This window comes from Pipistrellus hanaki (genome assembly GCF_964339955.1).
Source record: "Pipistrellus hanaki genome assembly, chromosome: 2".
In the NCBI taxonomy this organism is placed as follows: Eukaryota; Metazoa; Chordata; class Mammalia; order Chiroptera; family Vespertilionidae; genus Pipistrellus; species Pipistrellus hanaki.
Genome location: NC_140504.1, coordinates 40,124,319 through 40,145,565, shown reverse-complemented (window position 1 = coordinate 40,145,565; position 21,247 = coordinate 40,124,319). Strand labels below are relative to the sequence as shown.

General features: G+C 40.7%; 1 protein-coding gene across 1 annotated transcript in view; it reads left to right on the top strand.

Moving 5' to 3' along the window:
- Positions 1-295: 295 nt before the first annotated feature.
- The window catches only part of LIPH (lipase H), a 37,001-nt gene continuing 16,049 nt past the window's right edge, over positions 296-21,247 (top strand). The window contains exons 1-3 of the mRNA XM_084872548.1: positions 296-508; positions 15,199-15,566; positions 17,020-17,128. Coding sequence (XP_084728674.1) covers positions 460-508; positions 15,199-15,566; positions 17,020-17,128 — 526 coding nt within the window. The 5' untranslated portion in view covers positions 296-459. The remainder of the gene's footprint in view (positions 509-15,198; positions 15,567-17,019; positions 17,129-21,247) is intronic.

Below are 21,247 nucleotides of genomic sequence, written 5' to 3'. Positions count from 1 at the left end.
TAATAAAATCTAAAGACTGCCCTATGAGAATTGAGTGTGTGAATTAACATAACAAGTTGTTTTGTATACATGGGCCAACCGGACTCTAACTGGATTTGTTTCATTCACAAGAACTGGAGAGGAAAATATTTCAGATCACTCTTGATTTCAACACTCCAAGCCAAACGACTCATAAACCGCCCACGAAGAATGAAACTTTTGAACTCGTCATTCTGCAAATATGTATTATAATATTAAGATAGGCAATAAGGTGGAAACATATCCGACCATTCATTGAAAAGAGGAGGAGCCAAGTATTCTGAAAGGGGTGGGACCAGCCTGCAGTCTCTCAGAACTTCCTCTTGTCACCACACCTCTGGATTAGTTATCTGAGCTCTCCGGGCAAAGCCCTCAGTTGAAACTCGGGCTCTGGGAAGGAAATCACTCCTGTGAATGTGACACACTCGCTCCAGTCCCCATATGCTGAGATTATTTTTCTTCATCAGCTTGATGTGCTTGGTGAGATCAGGTAGGTCATTTATTGAATCATTTCCTTAATTATTAAAAAAATATTCAATTAAAAAAAAAAGAATGAGATAGAAAATGCACTGAAAAAAATATTGCTAGTGTTAATGTCATTTTGCCTTTTATCATCCCACTTTCTTAATGGACTTTTTAAATTTCATCCAATCATGTTTAAGAAAGAAGATATTTCTAATTTTGAAAAAAAAAATTATTCATACTTTTCTCAGTAATAAAAGAAACTCTTATTCCTTTGGGTTGACTTGTTCTTCTAAGGTCCAAAAATTAAATATGTGGAAAAATCTAGAGTAATCTTTCCTTTATAGTTAAATTTTTCAGTGCCTTTCTATCTCTATGAAATAAGATTATCTCTTTTCTGGACATTTAAAATTTTATTATATTAGAAGTTCTAATATATAAAGGGTAAGTTTTTATAGATTTTATGCATTAAGGGTTTATTTTAAATTGTTCTTACAGAAAAACATAATTTTATATATGTAAACCCCTTAGAATGGTGCTTGGTATAGTGATAGTTTAAAAACTACTAATCATAAGAAATAAAAATTAAAACAGTAACAAAAATGAAGTGAAAAGCTTTCAACAGCTCTCAGTCTTTTTAGGAATCCAGTTCTTTTTCCCATAGCTTATGGTAATGTGGTACAATTTTTTTTTTTAAGGAAAATATGTTATATATATGGATTCATAAAATGTTTGTCATTTGAAGTAGCAAAACCATTGCTGGGAATTTATTCTAAATAAATAAATTTTAGAAGAAAAATAACTTATATAGAAGATGATTCTGTTATTTACTAAAGCTTGAAACTAGATACAGCGTAAGTGTAGCTATATAGAGGAATGGATCAAGTACAGTACATCTACTTTTTTTAAAAAAAGTAGTCTTTAAAATAATTCTGAAATTTAGGGGTGCATATATTCTTTCAAATTAGTGTTTTGGGTTTCTTCGGATATATTACTAGAAGTGAAATCACTGGGTCAAAAATAAATTTTTCTTACTTTGTCCCGTTTTTTATAAATTTAATTTTAAAATTGATTTTAGAGAGAGGAAGGGAGAAAGAAAGCATCGATTTATACCATTCATTAATGCATTTATTGGTTGATTCCTGTATGCGCTCTGACCGGAATCAAATTCGAGACCTTGGGCTATTGGGTACTCGCTCTAAGCAACTGAGCAACAGGCCAGGCTTATTTCGTGCTTTTGATTTAATAGTAAGTTAAAATTTTACTTGTGATGATATTTTAACTGAAAAGTCAACATTTTAAAGTGTGTTTATCACTTATTTATTTAAAAAAATGATCAGAAATTTAGGGGTAGCTTACGGAGAGAGGGAGCTAACCATAACACGAAAACCTGATGGTGATTTGTGGTTTCTTCTTCCGGTCTCCGTTATATATCTCTATTTACAAACCAAGAGTTTAATTTTGTTGTGACCTGCCTTTTAACTTACTGTTACCTCATTAGTAAAGTCTTGTTTTAAATTGATTCCAGAAGACTCACTGCTGCATGCTAGACTCTAAGCAGACAGAGACACACCACATTAGATTTCTGTAGGTAGAAGGAAAAAAACAACACCATAATCATGGCTGTAAGCTAGATCTAGACTTCTCAGTATCAGCAAAACCATGAACTTGGGACTTTCATGGGGGAGGGTATTGAATAACATGCATCTGAAAGCAGAAAGTATTAACCACTCTCTGTTTTTGCCTTGTTTTCCTTACTGTCCAAAAATTAGCAAGTGTTAGGTTGTGCTTCAGAAATCCCAAGGATACAAGTCACTCATTTTTGGAGATTTTTGTTTCGTTGTTCTCACCTCCTTGATACCATGACGAAAATGTTTGCTGTAATCTTACCAGTGTACAAGGCAAACTCCAGTGCATACCAGAATCACCTGGGAAATTTGTTAAAAATGTGGAGATTCTGCCCTAGCTGGTTTGGTTCAGTGGATAGAGTTTCGACCTGCAGACCAAAGGTCGCGGGTTGGGGTTCGATTGGTTGCAGGCTCCTTCTCAGCCCGGCCCTGAGGCAACCAACCGATGTGTTTCTCTCACATTGATATTTCTCTCTGTCTTCCCCTCTCTTTTCCACTCTCTCTAAAAATCAATGGGAAAAATACTCTTGGGTAAGGATTAAAAAAAAACAACAAAAAAAAAAACCAAAAGAACCGTGGAAACTCTGCCCCCAGAGATCCAGACTCAGGGGTCTGGTGTGAGACCCTGGAGTATGCATTTCTAATAAACCTTCAAGGAACACAGACAGATAAATGTTGTTTTACATTAAGGCTGTTGTCTTAAGCATTTTAAAAAGTGATTCTATTATAAACTGATGAACCAAAAGATAGATATAGAGACAGTAAAGCAACAAGCAGACTGTCAAATTACAGCAGGGAGGGTAGGGATATCTGGGGGAGATAATAGATCAACCGAAGGATTGTATACATGCATATAAGTACAACCAATGGACACAAAACTCTGGGGAGGGAGGGTATGTATCGGGGGGGGGGGGCAGTGTTAAAATATGTACACAGATAATAATTTAATTTAAAAAATGTTAAAAAAAAAAAAGTGATTCTATTATCAATATTTTGGCCTATGGTAACGTGTGTAAAACTAAGGTAGATATTTTCCTAGAGAAAATAGCTCACTGCTAAACCCGGAGCTTTTTCCTAGGATGTTGGAAAGCCTCTCCAGATGATTTATAATTGTGTGTGTGTGTGTGTGTGTGTGTGTGTGTGTGTGTGTGACTCATCCTCTCCTAACACAGAGGCAAAGGTGAGTGAGGGAGTGGGGCGTGAACGCACATACTTTGCCCATGATTAAGAGATGAGAGCGAAGAAACTGGCACCGGATCTGTTTTCTAAGCCGAATCCTAAAGAAACATCAGCCTGGGGTCAAAAGCAGAGATATCCTTCAGCCAAGCAGGCATCTGCCCGTTTGCTTCCTTGCCAGTTAGTTAAAAGCAGAAATTGCCTTCCGACGAAGAGGGCATTTTGCCCACATGCTTCTTGCTTGTCTCTTCCTTGGGTGGAGGGGGACGGAAGGAGAAGCAAGAGATGTTTCCTGGTCAGCTGTGGTTGCTTCACCATCTGGCTCAGGACAGGGTTTTAACCCATTGGATGCCATAAGCGTCTGTAGACGCAGGCGGCGGACCTTCCCCACACGCCACACGAGTCCATAAAAAAAGAGTTTTCCCTGAGTGGCAGCCCTGACCACTCACTTTAAAGTCATTTTTTTGTGTGAGAATTTTCAGCTCCCGAAATATTCAAGAACGCCCAAATTGTGAGTAATGTATTTCTTTTTATAACATTCATTGCAAGTTGATTTTTAAAAGAATTAAATTCAAAAGATCATGGCATGTGGGGATGGTTTTCCATTTTGGACGCGTGGCAGTGAACTGGTTAAGGCCAAATTCAGGTGGCCCTCTGCATGAAATAGACACACTGAGTTATTCTTCATATTTAAAAAATTAAATCGAATTTCATGGCAGGGACATGTCACCTCCCCCTTCCAATTTCTCTTAAAAAAAAAAAAACACAAAAAAAGGAGTCCAACTCATTTTTTTTCCCAAGGCAAGTGTTCTTGCCTAAAGAGATTTTTATTTCTGGGGCTTTTGGGAATTCCTTCAGAAAAGCGTTTTCAGGGAAGCAGAAGAGTGTGGTCAGTGTGGGCTCCTGGGAACATCCCGGCTCCATCCAGCAGCGTGCGGTGAGGGTGTCCCAGGTACTGACCAGCATCCATGCCCAACACTAGGCAAAGCATCTCTCAGCCTTGGTGTGAATCCCCGTAAATATTTCCAGGCAGCACTGAGCCGGTGCACCTGACCTGGACTCTGTTCTAAAGAAAGTTATTAACACCCATCAGCGTCATGTTTGGGGGTGGGGGGAAGTGACAGCTAGCTTGAGCACGCCTCAGAACTCAAAGCTGGAACTCAAAGCCGTGTGAGTCAGGGCCATGCCTGCTTTCCTTCCTGTCTGGACACCATGCATCACGGTTACAGTAGGTGGAATTTCACGGCTGTCAGTGTTGCCAACAGTGTGTCTGGGAGAAATGGATCCTCTCAGTTTTAATAGCCTGGCTCAGCCCCTATTGAGCCGTATAACATGAACCTCCCTTGGCTCAGTGACTCTCACAGAACAGGAGAACTTCCTCGCAGTTGCTTCATTGTGGGTTATTTCTGTCCACGACTCCGTCATCTCTTTGGATGTGAATGAGGTGGTTCCTCTTTCTGTAGAAGTTTCCCCCACCCCCCAATCAGAAATGTGGGGGAATGTTACCAGTTCTTGCAAAAGCAGGTGGGTGAACAGGCTGTCAAACTACAGCGGGAAGGCAAGGGAGGTTGGGGGAAGGGGGGGGGGCGGCTGTAAGAGGTCAACCCAAAGACTTGTATGCATGCATATAAACATAACCAATGGATACGAGACACTTGGGGGGGGCGGGCGCAGGTGAGGGCATATGCTAGGGGTTAAGGGAGGTTGGGGGGAGGCCAAGGGGTTGGGTAGGAGACATATGTACTATTATTTGTAATGTTTCAAACAATAAAAACACATTAATTAATTAATTAATTAATTAATTAATTAATTAATTATAATAATAAAAAAAAGCAGGTGGGAACAAGAAAGCCAGCACTGAGCGTACACTGAGGCAGCATGGGCAGTTTTGCTCAGTCGCCGGGCAGTGTGTCTATGAAGGCAGAGCCAAGGACCCTTTGGAAGGTTCATGCAGGATTGTCAATGCTTAGTGTTACCCCAGGGACTATCCATCGGACACTCGTGACATACGTCCGTCTAGGGATCCAGGTGTCTCTTTTCTGGGCTGTCTTCCAGAGAAATACAGCTGCTGGCTGAAAGCAGCGATGTCTTTCCAATCAAGAGGGCATTTTGTTGATCCAACCTAATTTTCTCCGGCAGAGAGAGAACAAAGTGATGGTTATATTTAGTTCCTAAGCCTGAGAATAAGAGTAAGTGGTTTATTCTGCACATTATTAGGTTCAAACCCTCCCCCTGCCAACACAGGGGGCTTTATTGAACCTTCAGTGATACAGATGACGGTCCATCAACCTCAGCCTCTGAGAGAAAAGAAAACAAATTGGAAAAACGGAAAGCCTGTTTTGATTTAGACAAAACAGTGAAACTTCTGCCCAGTCACCTTTCAAAGACTTTTCATTGTTTCACCCTTGACTTTCCACAAAAGTATGAAATTATAGGAACCATTTTCGTTTTGTTTTAGTTTTATTGAGTTATAATTCACTTGCCATGCAATTCACCCATTTAAAGTGTTCCATTTGCTCTGGTCAATGTGGCTCAGTTGGTTGGGCATCGTCCTGTGCACTAAAGGGCTGCTGGTTCAATTCCTGATTAGGGCACATGCCCCCGTTTCAGGCTTGATCCCTAGTGGGGGCGTGCAGGAGGCAGTCAATCAATGATTGATCGCTGTTTCTATCTCTCCTTTTCTTTCTCAAAATCTATTTAAAAATCTTAAAAAACAGTAAAGTGTACAATTCACTTTTTTTTGTATATTCACAGATATGTGCAACTATCACTAGCCACTTTTAGAAATTAAAAACTTTATTATTGTTTATTGCTTTAACAAGACAGAAAGTGGAAGAGAGAAACATTAATTTTCTGTTCCACTTATTTTTGCATTCATTGGTTGATATTTGCTTGTCCCTTGGCCTGGGATCAAACTTGAAACCTTAGGGTATCGGAACAATGCTCTACCAACTGAGCTACCTGGCCAGAGTCTAACGTTTTTATAACCTCAGAAAGCAACCCAGTATCCTTTAGCTATTATACCCCAATCTCTCTCCCTTTCCCCATACCCCAACCATATGCAACCACTAGTTTGTTTCTTGTCTCTATAGATTAAACTATTCTAAACATTTCATATTAATGGAATCCCATAATATATGGATTTGTGTGTGTATGTGTGACTGGCTTCTTTCACTTACCAAATGTTTTCAAGATTTATCTTTATTGTAGCATATGGAACCATGTTTGTTAATTAAAGTGTATTTAATTAGCAAAAAAAAAATTCCTGTTTGAAATAAAGATGGCAAAATATCTCTCTGGTCAACATTCTAGTTACAAGACAAAGTAAGGCTATTTTCCATTTTAAAAAAAAAATTGAAATTAAAATAAATTTATATATATATAAATTTATTTTATTTTAAATATATATATATTTCCAGATTTGGGCTGCTTTTGGTTATAAGACTGCCTTGGAAATTTGTTTTCCTGAATAGATGCCTCTTGTCTTTTCAAATCAGCTAGCTTGTAGATCTTAGAATTTTGTGTCCAAAAGGAATGCTAGAGACTAGCTTAGTCTCTAAGGAATGACTTTTTTTTTTTAAATATATTTTTTATTGATTTTACACAGAGAGGGATTGAGAGGGATAAAGAGTTAGAAACATGGATGAGAGAGAAACATCGACCAGCTGTCTCCTGCCCACCCCCGACTGGGGATGTGCCTGCAACCAATGTACATGCCCTTGACCAGAATCGAACCCGGGACCTTTCAGTCCGCAGGCCGACACTCTATCCACTGAGCCAAACTGGTTTTGGCCAGGAATGACTTTAACATGAGAAAACTTATGCCCTAACTAGTTTGTTTTACCTTGTTAATGACAGAGCCAGAACCAAATAAAGTTCTATGGCCAGAATAAAGCACTGCCACCTGTATACTGATCAATAAAATTTCCTTTTTTTCCAAAATCTTTCCAAAATGATGGGAGGAAAGGAATTAGTACTTTATATCAAATCTCATGCTAAATAATTTTAATGGTATTATTTTATTAAGTCTTCATAACAACCCTATGAGAACAATACTATTAGCCCAACTTATCATTACCAACAATGACTTATTTTTTAGCATTTACTAAGTGCCAGGTAATGCTTTAGATACTTCATAGACATTATCTCTAATTCTCACAATACTCCTGACAGGAGGCCTGGGGTTAGGGTGAGTCAAGTGAGATACTCATGAGGTACAAAATGGAAAGGAGGAAGGGACACCAAGAGAAATTATATTTATGGCTTTTAGTGCAATAAAAAAAATGACATTTTATTTTTCATGATATTTAAAACAACATTTAAATTATGCTTTAATATATTTATATTTTAATATAAACTATAATGTGCATACTCTTAATAAGGCATATTAAAATGCATTATTCTAATAACACATAAGTTATATGCATGAATAATATTCTAATGCAATGTTTTTAAAATATGAAAATCAATGCAAATAAGTCCACGATGGACAAAATATCAACATTCTAAATAAAGATAGACTAGTCTTGGCCAGTGTGGCTCAGTTGGTTGGAGCATCATCCACCAAAGGTCCCGGACAGGGCACATATCTAGATTGCAGGTTTGGTCCCAGTTAGGGACCCTTCCTCTCTCTAAAATCACTAAACTTATCTTTTGGTTATTTTTTTAAGGATTAAGAAGAAAAAGAGTATTAATTAAAGATAGACTTTTGTTTGGTTTACCCACTCTGTGTTATTGTACAATAAGAAAAGTCATCTTTTTCTTTTTTTTATCTTGTATTCAGTTCTTTAAGAAAAGCCATTTCTGATCAAGCAGCTTCTTGGGCCCATGCCACTTTCATTTCCTTGCCGGATGGTTTATGGGGGTTGACAGCAGTGTGTGAACAGATTGAATAGTGGGAAGGATTATGTCTGTAGGCAGGTTTGTTTTTTGTTTTTTTTTATTGTAGAGCTTGTAGAGCTTTTAAGAACTTTCGACACTTGGTTGAAAACACTACCCATATAGTGTACTTCATGCTCAATTTGCCTCTGGAAGCACTGCCTAACAGACTGCCATTATGATGATAACTTTACACAGGGGAAACTGAGGCCCAGAGAGGTCAGGTAATTTAAACACCAGAGGTCACATAGCTAGTAGGCCATGGAGTTGGACCCCTTCAAAATCCATGCTCTTTCTAAAATCATGTTATGTTTTTATTTAAGAATTAGACCATTTTTCTCTAAAGAGGCAGATAGTAAATGTTTTCAGCTTTTTGTCCATTGATCCCTCAACTCTGCCTTATAGTAGGGAAGCAGCTATACATTATACATATGTGGGCATGCCTGGATTTGGCCCAGGGGTGATCATGCATCTGATTATAACAAAGTATTTCAGGCACAAATATGTTATCTTTGAAGATGTTATGGCCATATTTCCCTGATATCCTACTTAGATATGCTTCTTTTAATTTAATAGAAGGGAAGGCAATAAATGATCATCAGTTCTGCATAGGAGTCTAACTTCCTCATTGGATGGGAGACATCACCCATCTCACTGTAATTTTCCACTTGTCAACAGGCAATGGCATTTCAGGAATTGAATTTCAAAGTAGTCTGCAAAGAAAAGACAAAGTTTCTCTTGTTTCTCACAAACTCTAATTGAAGAGGTTAAGGTGTAGGAACCAGTTTAACATGTTCTGTGGTTACTCTGGTTCTGTTAAAAACTTGACTTTGTAACAATATATAAAAAAAAATAACCAAAAAGAGGTTTGCTTTCTGAAGGCATACAAAAAATTTGTTATCATTTTAGTAATACCAACATAAAGTAGAACTTAAAAAATGTACTTATGTGGGTAAAGCAATTTAACAAATTTGCTATTTGCAAATATCTACCATATTGCTTGCATGCTCTCCAGATTGTGTGAGAATTTAGGATCCAACAAGACAAGTTCCTATGGAAGGTACTGGTAATACTGAAAAAAAAAAAAAAAAAAAAAAAAAAAAAAAAAAGTAGCATAGTAACTGCCCTCTAGGAGCTTAAACTAATTTGTAACATTGTTATTGGTGGAAAGTGGGGTTCATGGGGTACCACTGGAATAAGCATTTCCAGAGACCCCAGTGGAAGGATGAGATATGGTAGAAAGCTTTATTTGATTAGAATTATATCCCTGGGTTTCTAAAGTCTCATTTCCCTTAATCTAGTCATAGAGTGTAGCTGAGGTTTCAGTAAAGCTAGAAGCAAAGCCAGTGTCCAGTTTCCTTTCCGTGTTGGAGCTGGGTCCAGTGCAGTATCAGGCTAGTGACAGTCCATCGGTCCACTTCCTGTGGGATCTGCATGGCCTTGGGCCCCACGGGGGAATGCAGGAGAGTGAGCCCCGAGCAGCAAGAGTCCCAAGGATTCCCAAAGCACAAGACACTGGATTCCTTTTTCAGGGGATTACCAGTACATATGCCAAATTTCTGCGTACTTGCAGTGGCCACACCCATTCTGGCCAATGACCTTTGTTCTCAGGTGTGATTGACAACAAGCACCTTCACAAGTTCCCCCCAACTTTACCAGGCATGTCTCTATCTTCTCTTTGTCTAGTCCCCTCTCCCATTGTTTTGCAGAGAGCATGCCTATACTGTCTGGTCTTTCCTTTGCTCCTTTCCTATTATTAATAACTAGAGACCAGGTGCATGAAATTCGTGCATGGGTATGGTCCTTAGGCCTGCCTGGTGATCAGGGCCAATCTGTGGGGCAACTGGCGGGGCAATTGGGGGTCCCTGCTGGCACCCACTCTGGCTGGCCTGGGGCCTACAGGCTGGGGGCAGTTCCTGCTTTGAGTGTCTGCCCTCAGGTGGTCAGTGCACGTCATAGCGACCAGTCATTCCACCGTTCGGTTGATTTGCATATTTGGCTTTTATTATATATGTAGGATTAGCTAATTACAATGGTATCCACATGGTCCAAAGTAAGGTAAATTTAATGTTTCCTTAAATGTTATTGATTCTGAGAGGAAAAGGTTAATAGTCTTAGGCAATTAAACTAAAAACATCAGAAATGGGATGCCTGACCCGTTTTTGTTTGCACATTATCTTCCAGACCTTCTCATCTGCAGCTATATATGTATTTTTGCAGATATTTTACATAGTTTGTTATAAGGCATGTGCCATTTCATACTCCATTTATTTTATAAACATTATATCATACTGTCTTTATAGTATTCATACGGATCATTCTGAATGGTTGAATAATGTGTTAACAGGTTGATATTTATTTATTTAAGGAACATTCATTGATGCCAACTCTGAGCCAAGCCCTGTTCTTGGCACTGGGAATACAACAGTAGATAAACAGACAAATAGATCAGTTATCTTGGATCTTCTAAGCTAGAGGGGGAAGTTATTTCAGAACAAGGAAAGAATGCTTCAGGTATGTGATAGGAGAAAAGCCAGTAACATTTAAGGTGGAACTGTCTCTGAATTGGAATTCAATACAAGAATATTGTTCAAAGTCAGGTCATCATTTAGGCCAAGGAATTCATTAACAGATACACATGAATGTAGGAAATATATTAGTTATTATTAGCCCTTCTTGGAAAGACAGCAAGAGCTTTTCAACCAGGGGTGAGTAGAGAAACCTGGGAAAGGGACTCACTGTAAGGTCACAGTTGCTACTGAAAAAACAACTCAGGTGCAAACGTCACGAATCTTCTCTGAGCCTCCCCAGGACTCAGATATGTGACTTTTGACACACTGGTTTGACATTACTCATTTGGGTCAAAACGAACACACATAACAAACAGCTCCCTCCTTTGGGAAGGGATCTCTGTCTCCCCCAGTGAGAACTCATTCGTAACCATCTCCACGGCATTCCTCTCTTGGGCAGGTAGATGACAAGTGAAAGACAACATGATTTCCTCAGGTTACCTGGTGAGTCAGTGGCACAGCCAGGAACAAAACCGAGAGGCTCAGCCCTGCTTACCCTGCGACACCTGTTCAATAAAGCAACCAAACAATTATTTACTCTGGGACCTGCTCTACAAGCACCAGACAAGTTTCAGTCCATGTGTTCCGGGAGCATGCAATCCACAGGAAGAGGAGGATGAAAGGGGCCAACAGGTGGAGAACACGTTTACATAGATGAATAAGTTCTGACATCTAATGCACAGAGCAGTGTCCATAGTTAACATTACTGCATTGTATACTTGAAATTTGCTAAGAGAGATCTTAAAACTTATTGCCACACACACACACACACACACACACACACACACACACAAACACACACAGACAAAGGTAACTATGTGAGGTGAAGGAGGTGTTAACAAATAACCTGATTGTGAGGATTATATCTCAATAAATGCATATATCAAATCATCACGTTATACACCCTAAACTTAACACAATGTTATTTATCAGTAAAGTTGGGGGTGGGGAGAGAACAAAGATAGTATATTGTGAGCATGCCCCACTGCACATGCTATTTGACAGTGAGGAGTAAAAGGAGGAATGTGTGAGTTTGGGGCTCACTATTTTCCAGGGTGAGGTATTTCAAAGCCTTCTTAATTTTTAACCTATTTGAGCTTTTGCTCATTCTATTTTGGAACTTGACTCCTGAGTACCAGAGCCTTTGCAAGAAGTTTCAAATACAAGCCTACATGAATGGACCCGGGTTATTAAGAAAGGGTATGGACCCAGGAAGAAGATTACTCTGAGGCCCAGACTCCAGGATCAGCAATTTCTGGGTGTGCAAGTGTGGATTCCCTGAGCCAAACCGGTCAAGGCTATTCTTTTTTCTTTCTTTCTTTCTTTCTTTCTTTCTTTCTTTCTTTCTTTCTTTCTTTCTTTCTTTTTTTTTTATATATATTTTTATTGTCTTCAGAGAGGAAGGGAGAGGAAAAGAGAGATAAGAACATCAATGATGAGAGAGAATCATTGATCAGCTGCCTCTTGCATGCTCCCTTCTGGGCATCGAGCCAACAACCAGGGCATGTGCCTCTGACTGGAATTGAACCCAGGGCACTTCAGTCCTCAGGCAGATGCTCTATCCACTGAGCCAGACAATATTATTTCTTTTCTTTTTGTAAAATCCTCACCTGATTTTTAGAGAACGTGGAAGAGAGAGGGAAGACAGAGAGAAATACATTGATTGGTTGCCTCCTGCACACATCCAGACCAGGGTCCGGATGGGGAGGAGCCTGCAACCGAGATACTTGCCCTTGACCGGAATCAAATCTGGGACCTTTCAGATGGCAGGCCGATGCTCTATCCACTGAGCAAACCAGAATATCCTAACAGACCATCTGCAGCTTGCAGCTGGAGATTGTTTGTTGCTCCTCTTCACCTCCTGCTCAGCTATACTCTCTCGCCAAGCAGCATGTGGGAAAGTGGGTCAAACAGGTTTTAACTAATTCTTATAATAAAAATGCAATAGTCTTCCCAATCATTGTATTATTATGTCTGGATACCAATGTTGAGCAGAGATTTGCTTTTAACTATTTATTTTTATTTTTTAATATATTTTATTGATTTTTTAACAGAGAAGAAGGAAGAGGGATAGAGAGGTAGAAACATCAATAAGAGAGAAACATCCCCAGTGGAGATGTCCCCGCAACAGAGGTACATGTCCTTAACTGGAATCGAACATGGGACCCTTGAGTCCGAAGGCCGATGCTCTACCAATGAGCCAAACCGGTTAGGGCTTAACTATTATTTGATCGTGGTTCTTGACCAAGACCTTATGTAATGTTGCAAAAGTAACATTCTGTCTCAATACCCAAGGACCCCAAAGCCCTCCTTCCTTCCCACCACCCCTCTTACCTTGCAACTTGATCTTTAATTTATTTCTAACTACCTATTCAACCTCAATTAATTTAACATTGATACCAAACTTTTATCTAACTTAGTGTCCATATCCCAATTTAGTCAGTGCCCAATAATTTCGTTTATAGTTATATTTCCTTTTATTATAGGATGCAAACTAAGGCCAGATATTGCACTTATTTATCCTTTTTCCTTAGTTTCCTTCAACCTAGAACATTTCTCCAGCCTTCGTCATTTATGATATTGACCTTTTAAAGAAATAGAATATTTCTCATTTTGTGTTTGTCTGATTTTTCCTCATGGTTAGTTTCTGGTTATGCATTCCCCACCAAAACACTGCATAGGTGATGTTGTGTTCTTCTCAGTGCATTATAGCTAAAGGCACATGCTGTCCATCTACTCCTCATTGGTAATGTTCATTTGGATAACCTAGTCAAGGTGTTCAGGGTTTTTTTTTTTTTTTTTTTTTTTTAATATATTTCTTTATTGATTTTAGAGAGGAAGGGAGAGGCAGAGAGAGTGAAACATCAATTATGAGAGAGAATCATTGATCGGTTGCCTCCAGCATATCCCCTACTGGGGATCAAGCCCACAACCCAGGCATGTGCCCTTGGCCGGAATCGAACCTGGAACCCTTCAGTCCACAGGCCAACACTCTATCCACTGAGCCAAACCAGCTTGGGCTGTTGTTCAGTTTTCTACCATATTTACTACTTTGTCCCTAATCACTAATAAGCAATCTGTGGGAGCCGTTTTAAGACCACAAACACATGCTCCTCCTCAGAACCCACCACCATTCAGCTCAGTATCCATTGGTGATTCTTGCCTAACCAGTCCTTGTTTTGATGATTGCAAAATGATTGCTAGCAGCTCCAGCATTCACTCCACATTTACCAGTCGGCATTCAGCCTTATACTAGACGTAAGAGTCCTCTTTTCGCCTCCATTTACTTGTTTGGAATTATGTGTTTCTATTTTTTCCAAAGGCCTATACTTCATTAGCGTCCTTAATTATTTTGTGCTCAAATTATCCCAGATCTGGCGAGTGGAAGCCCCTTCAAGTTGGCTCCCGTATCCTTGTGACTTGTTTTTAAACATTCCCTTACTTTCTGCCATGACAAGATGCTCCAGGTCCATCTATGCTGTTTCTTCCTTATCCCTAACTTTTCCTCTAAGTCCATCCTTACAGCTACTCAGCAAGATGAATGCTTGAAGGTGGTGCTTTCAGGAGCAAAGAAGCCGGTCCATCAGCACCCCTGCGATCAACAGTCTTAGATGCCACTGGGCTCGTGGCAAGGCACATCCCCTTCTCTGCTGCCATCTTAGGCAGGTGCCCCAGAAAAGGAAACAGTAGCTTGGACCATGCAGCTTCAGTTATTGACCCCTCTACTGTGTGCTGGAACCAGTGAGGGATACACGAGATTATAAGACACTGTTCCAAGGAGATTGCAGTCTAGCAGAATAGACACACGTGCACATAAATACCCATAATACACCCCTGAAAGTATTTTCCTTGTGCTGCCAATGAGGTCCATAAAGGGGCTTGGGGAGTTCCAGGAGGAGGGACAGTACTTATAGCTGGGAGAGTTTGAGAAGGCTTCATTAAAGTGACTTTGGGATTAGACCTTGAAGAAGGTAGAATTTGGAAAGAGGCTTTTCCTGGTGAAAAAGTCACTATATATGAACTCTGAATCAGGTCTGACTTCACAACATCATGCAACTAGATCTAGCCTCCCTTTTTTTTTTTTTTTTTTTTTTTTTTTAATATTATCTGTTCAACATATATATATAATTTAAAAATATATATTTTATTGATTTTTTTTTTTTTGAGAGGAAAAGAGAGGGATAGAGTTAGAAACATCGATGAGAGAGAAACATCGATCAGCTGCCTCTTGCACACCCCCAACTGGGGATGTGCCTGCAACCAAGGTACATGCCCTTGACCGGAATCGAACCTGGGACCTTTCACTCCGCAGGCCGATGCTCTATCCACTGAGCCAAACCAGTTTTGGCTAGATCTAGCCTCTTGATAGCTAGATGCTGTAAGGCACATAGAACTCCCACCAGTGTAGGACTTGATGCTCCACTAAGTAAAGAACCGTCATGATGCCATCTAATTTTTATTTTCAGACACAGATGAAACATGTCCTTCATTCACCCGCCTGAGCTTCCACAGTGCAGTGGTTGGCACGGGACTCCGTGTAAGGTTGATGCTCTACACAAAGAGAGACCCGACCTGCGCACAAGTCATCAACTCCACCGCTTTGGGGAACTTGAACGTGACCAAGAAAACCACCTTCATTATCCATGGATTCAGGCCAACCGGCTCCCCTCCCGTTTGGATAGGGGACTTAGTAGAGGGCTTGCTCTTCGCAGAGGACATGAACGTGATTGTGGTTGATTGGAATCGAGGAGCTACAACTATACTATACAACCATGCTGCTGATAAGTGCAGAAAAGTAGCAACAGTCTTGAAGAAATTTATCGATCACATGTTGGTAAGGGAGCATTCTCTTAGATGATTCAGGGCTAAATTGAAACTGGCCCATTATGGGAAGAGTTAAAGCCAAGGAGTGTTGACAGTGAACAGGGGAACTGTTTTGCAGATCCACATAAGCCCCAGGGGAGGTTGAGAGAAAGCCCATAAGGATGGTTGTGCGGGTTGTTCACTGTACAAGGTGACCACCTAAGGGAGCATTCTTGCCATTGTAGACCTATATGTTTGTTAAAATAACTTCCCAGCGAATGACAGCAAAGTGTCCTTAGGAAGGGGCATATTTTTCTAACTCACGTAAAGCTGTCCTGTGGGAAGGTCAGGTTCTGTCTAGGAGTTTCTTGGCTTCAATGATTAGAAGATCGTCCTTAACATCTACAGCTGTTCCTCTTCCTAGAAATGTCAAAAGTGTAGCGACTTTATTGTCCAAAACCAAAACTGATACTCATGGTCTGATGAGAGATTTCTGTGTAGGTATGATTTATGTCTTTAGAAGACTGACTCACTCTTGAAAAAAAAAAAAAAATATATATATATATATATATATATATATATATATATATATACACACATATATATATATATATATATATATATATATATATATATATATATATATATATTGATTTAAGAGAGGAAGGGAGAGGAAGAGAAATAGAAACATAAATGATGAGAGAGAATCATTGACTGGCTGCCTCCTGCACACCCCCCAAGGGGGATCAAGCCTGCAATCCAGGATGTGCCTTTGACCCAAATCGAACCTGTAGCTGGTCAGTCCGCTGAGCCAAACTGGCTAGGGCGATTAAATAACTCTTAAATTTCACTTAGTGATCTCATGAATTGGCCCTTTTATGAAAAAAAAAAAAAAGTGACTTGTATCAGGACTCTTTTAGAGTGAGTCACTGTGTCTACCAGCGGCATATGTTTTATAAGAGTTCCCCACCTAAGCCACAGCCCTGGAAAAGTAAATATTCAAAGGACTCATGACAGGTGACCCACTCCTACCCTACGTTCCTTCCCTCTGCAGGGAAAATTTATCTAACTGAGCAAACATGAAGGTAAAAAAAAATTCATCAAAATGTATTGTTGCTCTTCTCCCCAACTGAGAAGGTTTTACAGATGTCTTGGCTTGGTTTCTAGAAGAAACATGAATGGAGACACCATAACACAAAGGTTTAGGCACAGGATTGGAGTTGGACAGTCTGTTTTGAATGCTACTCTGCCCCCTCCCCGCTGCCTGGCCATGGGCAGACCACTTTTACTCCAGGCCTCAGTTTTCTCATCTGTGTAACCAAATGAATAGCATTTACTTTGCCAGGGTGTAGTGGCACTTCAGTGAGATAATGGATATAAGGTGCTTAGATGTGTTTCTCCGAAATCAAGATAGGACAGTTCGCCAAATGTGGTCAACTCCTTGGCCCCCACAAATTATAATGACGGATCTCTTGAAATTCCAGGCAAAAGGAGCGTCTCTTGACGACATTTACATGATTGGAGTGAGTCTAGGAGCCCACATATCTGGGTTTGTTGGAGAGGCATACAATGGGAAGCTGGGGAGAATCACAGGTAAGGCTTCCTGGGAACGGACATGGGGTGCAGAGCTTGGGCAGGGTGTTCACTAGGGGAGCAGGATGTAGGCAATCCAAGGCATTGGCTTGAAAGCCAGATCTTCTTCCAATTATTTAGTGTCTTCTTGTGCAAAAGGAAAACCATACCAATGTTGACCTCAGGTTATTAATTAATAAGGTATATGCAAAGCACCTTTCAAATTGTGGAAAAGATTGGTGGTGACTAGAAAAACAGCCATGTCTCGTATGGCTAGAAAAACAGCTATGTCTCTTGGGTATTTGATCTCTGTGCCTCAAGCAGATATCCTTCTTCCTCTCATTTAATCCAGAATAGCTTGCACTATATACCTAACAAATTTCTGTCCCCAGGCACAACAGGAGTTTCACCATAGGAAAATGAGATGGGAATTTTGATGGCTTAGGTGTACTCTCTGAATATTAGCTTTCAAGCTAGAACTGAATAAAAACGCTCAGCAACACAACAGGTCAAATCCCAAACAAACGTGTGTTGGGTTCTCTTGTCTAATGTGCTAGTAACTTTCCTGGGCTACAAATGAAGGGCTAGAGGAGGCTTTCTCCTTCAGACTTCTTCCATTTATACCTTTCCCAGAATTCATACTCACATGGGGATAGCTATTTTAATTATAGGGAATCTGGAAGGTAGAATAAGGAAGAAGGGAATAGGTAAATGATTCAACTTAAAAAAGTTTAGGAGGTAAATTTTTAGGCTCACAAGTCTGAATGTGCTGCTTAAGCTGACAGGTAGCCCTGGGCAAGTAATTCATTCATTCATTCATTCATTCATTCTCTCTCTCTCTCTCTCTCTCTCTCTCTCTCTCTCTCACACACACACACACACACACACACACACACACACACACACACCATTTGTTGGTACTTGAGGTCACATTATTTTTACTTTTACTCTGAACCGGGTTGCCCTCCGTTTCTTTTCTTTTTTTTTTTTTTTTTAAATATATTTTTATTGATTTTTTTACAGAGAGGAAGAGAGAGGGATAGAGAGCCAGAAACATCGATGAGAGAGAATCATCGACCAGCTGCTTCCTGCACCCCCCCCACTGGGGATATGCCCACAACCAAGGTACATGCCCTTGACCGGAATTTTCAATCCGCAGGTCGACGCTCTATCCACTGAGCCAAACCGGTTTCAGCTGCCCTCCGTTTCTTATTTGCCTGCTTTCATAGGGAAGCAAAGCTCTTTTTACTTTTTAAAACTGTTACTATGTTTTAGAAAACAACATGTTCTTACCTAAAAAAAAATATTTCCTTTTTCCTTTTGGGTCCAAAGAGCAGATGGCTTGAATTTGCATGTGCTCCTTTGCTGATTTCCATGGTATACATACTCCACCTGAATTCACGCTACCAACCTGACATCACTGACACAAAGCTCAGGGAGAAATGAGCAAAATTTACTCCCCAGTACTAGTCCCAGACCACCACTGGCTTATCTACTTAACCCTCAGTTGCGCCCTTCAGCCTCCCAGCAAACCTGTTCCACAACTGCTTTGAATGTGAATGCAGTGCGACCTGGCCTCTGACCATGGAAATTTCCCCAGCCTGCCTTCCTTCCACTCTCCGCCCACGTGGCCCTGCTCTGTGACGTGGACTCAGCCATTGGTCCACACTAACTCCTGCAAATTCTCCTGATTCCTCATCCTCTCTGAGCCCCGGGGTCAATCTCAGCCGTCCCTGAGAGCAGTTTCAGGGGTCAAGCATTTATTTCCCTTTTCCACTCATCTCCCACTGCCTTGCCTGAGTGGGCTCACTGGATTGTGAAGTAGGAATCTGGCCTGACGCCCAACGACACAATGCACTCTCACCTGCCAAGTATTGGATGGTTCTGTTTGTTGATTTTCTAGGCCAGAATGGCTGCTTCATCTCTTCCCTGTCCCTCTCTTCCTTCTGCCCTTCCTTTTGCTTTTCCTGTCCAGGCACAGCTTCTGCATTTACTTTTCATTAATTTCTTCAACACAAGATGGCCGAGCATGAATAGATTTTAAAATATTTCAAGTACCCACATCACTTGATAATGCATTAAATTTAATACTCAATCCTTTTTAAATAAATAAAAAAAATGTTCACCAGAGGATATCAACATGTTCTGAATTCAGATCTAGAAGTCCTCTTATAGGTCTTCTGAAGTAGCTATTAATTCTACCTCCACGTTACAGATAAGGAACTGAGTTTCAGCGAGGTAATGTAACCTGCCTGAGGTCACACAGATGGTTGGCATTAGTTTTGGGGCTCCACGTTACATCTGTCTGACTCCAGTGGTCTCTGCCCACACCACGTACAGCTTACCTGTGATTTTTGGCTGACGTTGTAAACTCATCATTTGCTATGGCTTATCACTAAGGAGAGCATTATGTCCAAGTTCATTGTGACAGTCCCATTTGTGCCTTGTGTAATTATTAACAGCGCCTTTATGACTCTTAAAATTGCCACGTTGGACTTTATATAGCAAGCCGAGTTATCAACTGTGAGTCTGGAGGCTGCTGTAAACTGGGCTCTCACTATTCATTTTCTTACACCGGAAGTGGTGCTGTCTTCTGGGAAGAGCAAGCTTCTGCAGCACACACTTTGTAAGGTTATGCATATCTCTCTCTCTCTCTCTCTCTCTCTCTCTCTCTCTCTCTCTCTCTCTCGCTCTTTAAAAACATATTTTATTGATTTTTACAGAGAGGAAGAGAGAGGGATAGAGTTAGAAACATCAATGAGAGAGAATCATCGATCAGCTGCTTCTTGCACACCCCCTACTGGGGATGTGCCCACAACCAAGGTACATGCCCTTGATGGGAATCAAACCTGGAACCTTTCAGTCTGCAGGCTGATGCTCTATCCACTGAGCCAAACCGGTTTCAGAAGCAGCTCTCTTTTTTTTTGTTGAGAGGATCCTGTGGACCTGGGTGCCTGGGTTTTCATCCATCTCCTCCTTCAGTTTCATTGGGAGCAGACAGAAAAATAAGAAATGGGTGAGGGTGGAGAAGGAGCTAAGGAAACACAGCAGAAAAAGATAAGCCTTAAGGAATCAAGAGTGTTAAGAGGGTAGAAATGGAGAATTTGAGGCTAGACCCTGGAAAATTGAGGCAAATATGCTATCACTTGGATTTTTTATATGAAACACCAGGAGATGGGGAGATGTCATTTAACATGACATTCGTAGATAAAATCTTCGCTAAGTCTCTTGAAACTTTCTTCGCTGCAGGCTTCTAGTAAGCGGGGCCTCTGGTGTTTGTTTTGTTTTGTTTTGTTTTAGTTTAAAGTTTTTATTTTGTGGGTATAGCGTCATGGGAGCTGCTGTCTTGTTTTTACAGCTGTTTCATAATGATGGTGAGGAACGCCCAGCTGACATTGACCAAGGGCAAGAAATCAGTTCAGGTGTTTATGGGGTGGGTCAGTTCTGTAGGAACTGACACCCACATTGTTTCCCTCCTCGATACCTGGTCTGATACCGTGCTGACTGGGGAGTTTCACTCTTTCCTACGCGCCTGCCAGAGCCAGTGCCATAAAACCGAGAGTTCCACCGAGAGAGGCGATTGCATTGTGACTCTATGGCTCTGGTTAAGACACTTGAACTCCCTGAACCTCAGTTCATTCATATGCAAAATGAGAAAGATAATAGCTACCTGGCTCTCTCAAAGCTTGTGATGTGGAGCTTATGAGCTGGTATATGTGAATACAAATTGAAACTGTGAAGTAGAAAGGGTTTAGGGAAGCTCCTGGATCATTTAAAATGAGATAAAGATACGGGTAAGTATAGTGTTTGCTTTTTATATGCCCCCTCCAGTGCTTTTTCCTGAGGAACCAGTTTATGTTCCCCTGTCCCCCATGTGTCTGTGTACTCTCCGCTGCTGAGCTGTGCACAAGCTATACCTCCTGGTGGAATCTGGATGCCGTCCTGGGGACTCTGCCAGGGGAACCACCTCTCCTGTGGGAAAAGGCTGGAGGGTTGTGGAAAGGAGCCTGACGGAACAGGATGGGAATGTGGGCGCTTGCCCACTCGGGGGTGCCCTGCAACCTGTGAGCCTTCTTCAAGGAGAGGGATCAAAAGCTGCAGGTGACTCACGGCGTGGGGCTTGCCTCACCAGCTCTGTTT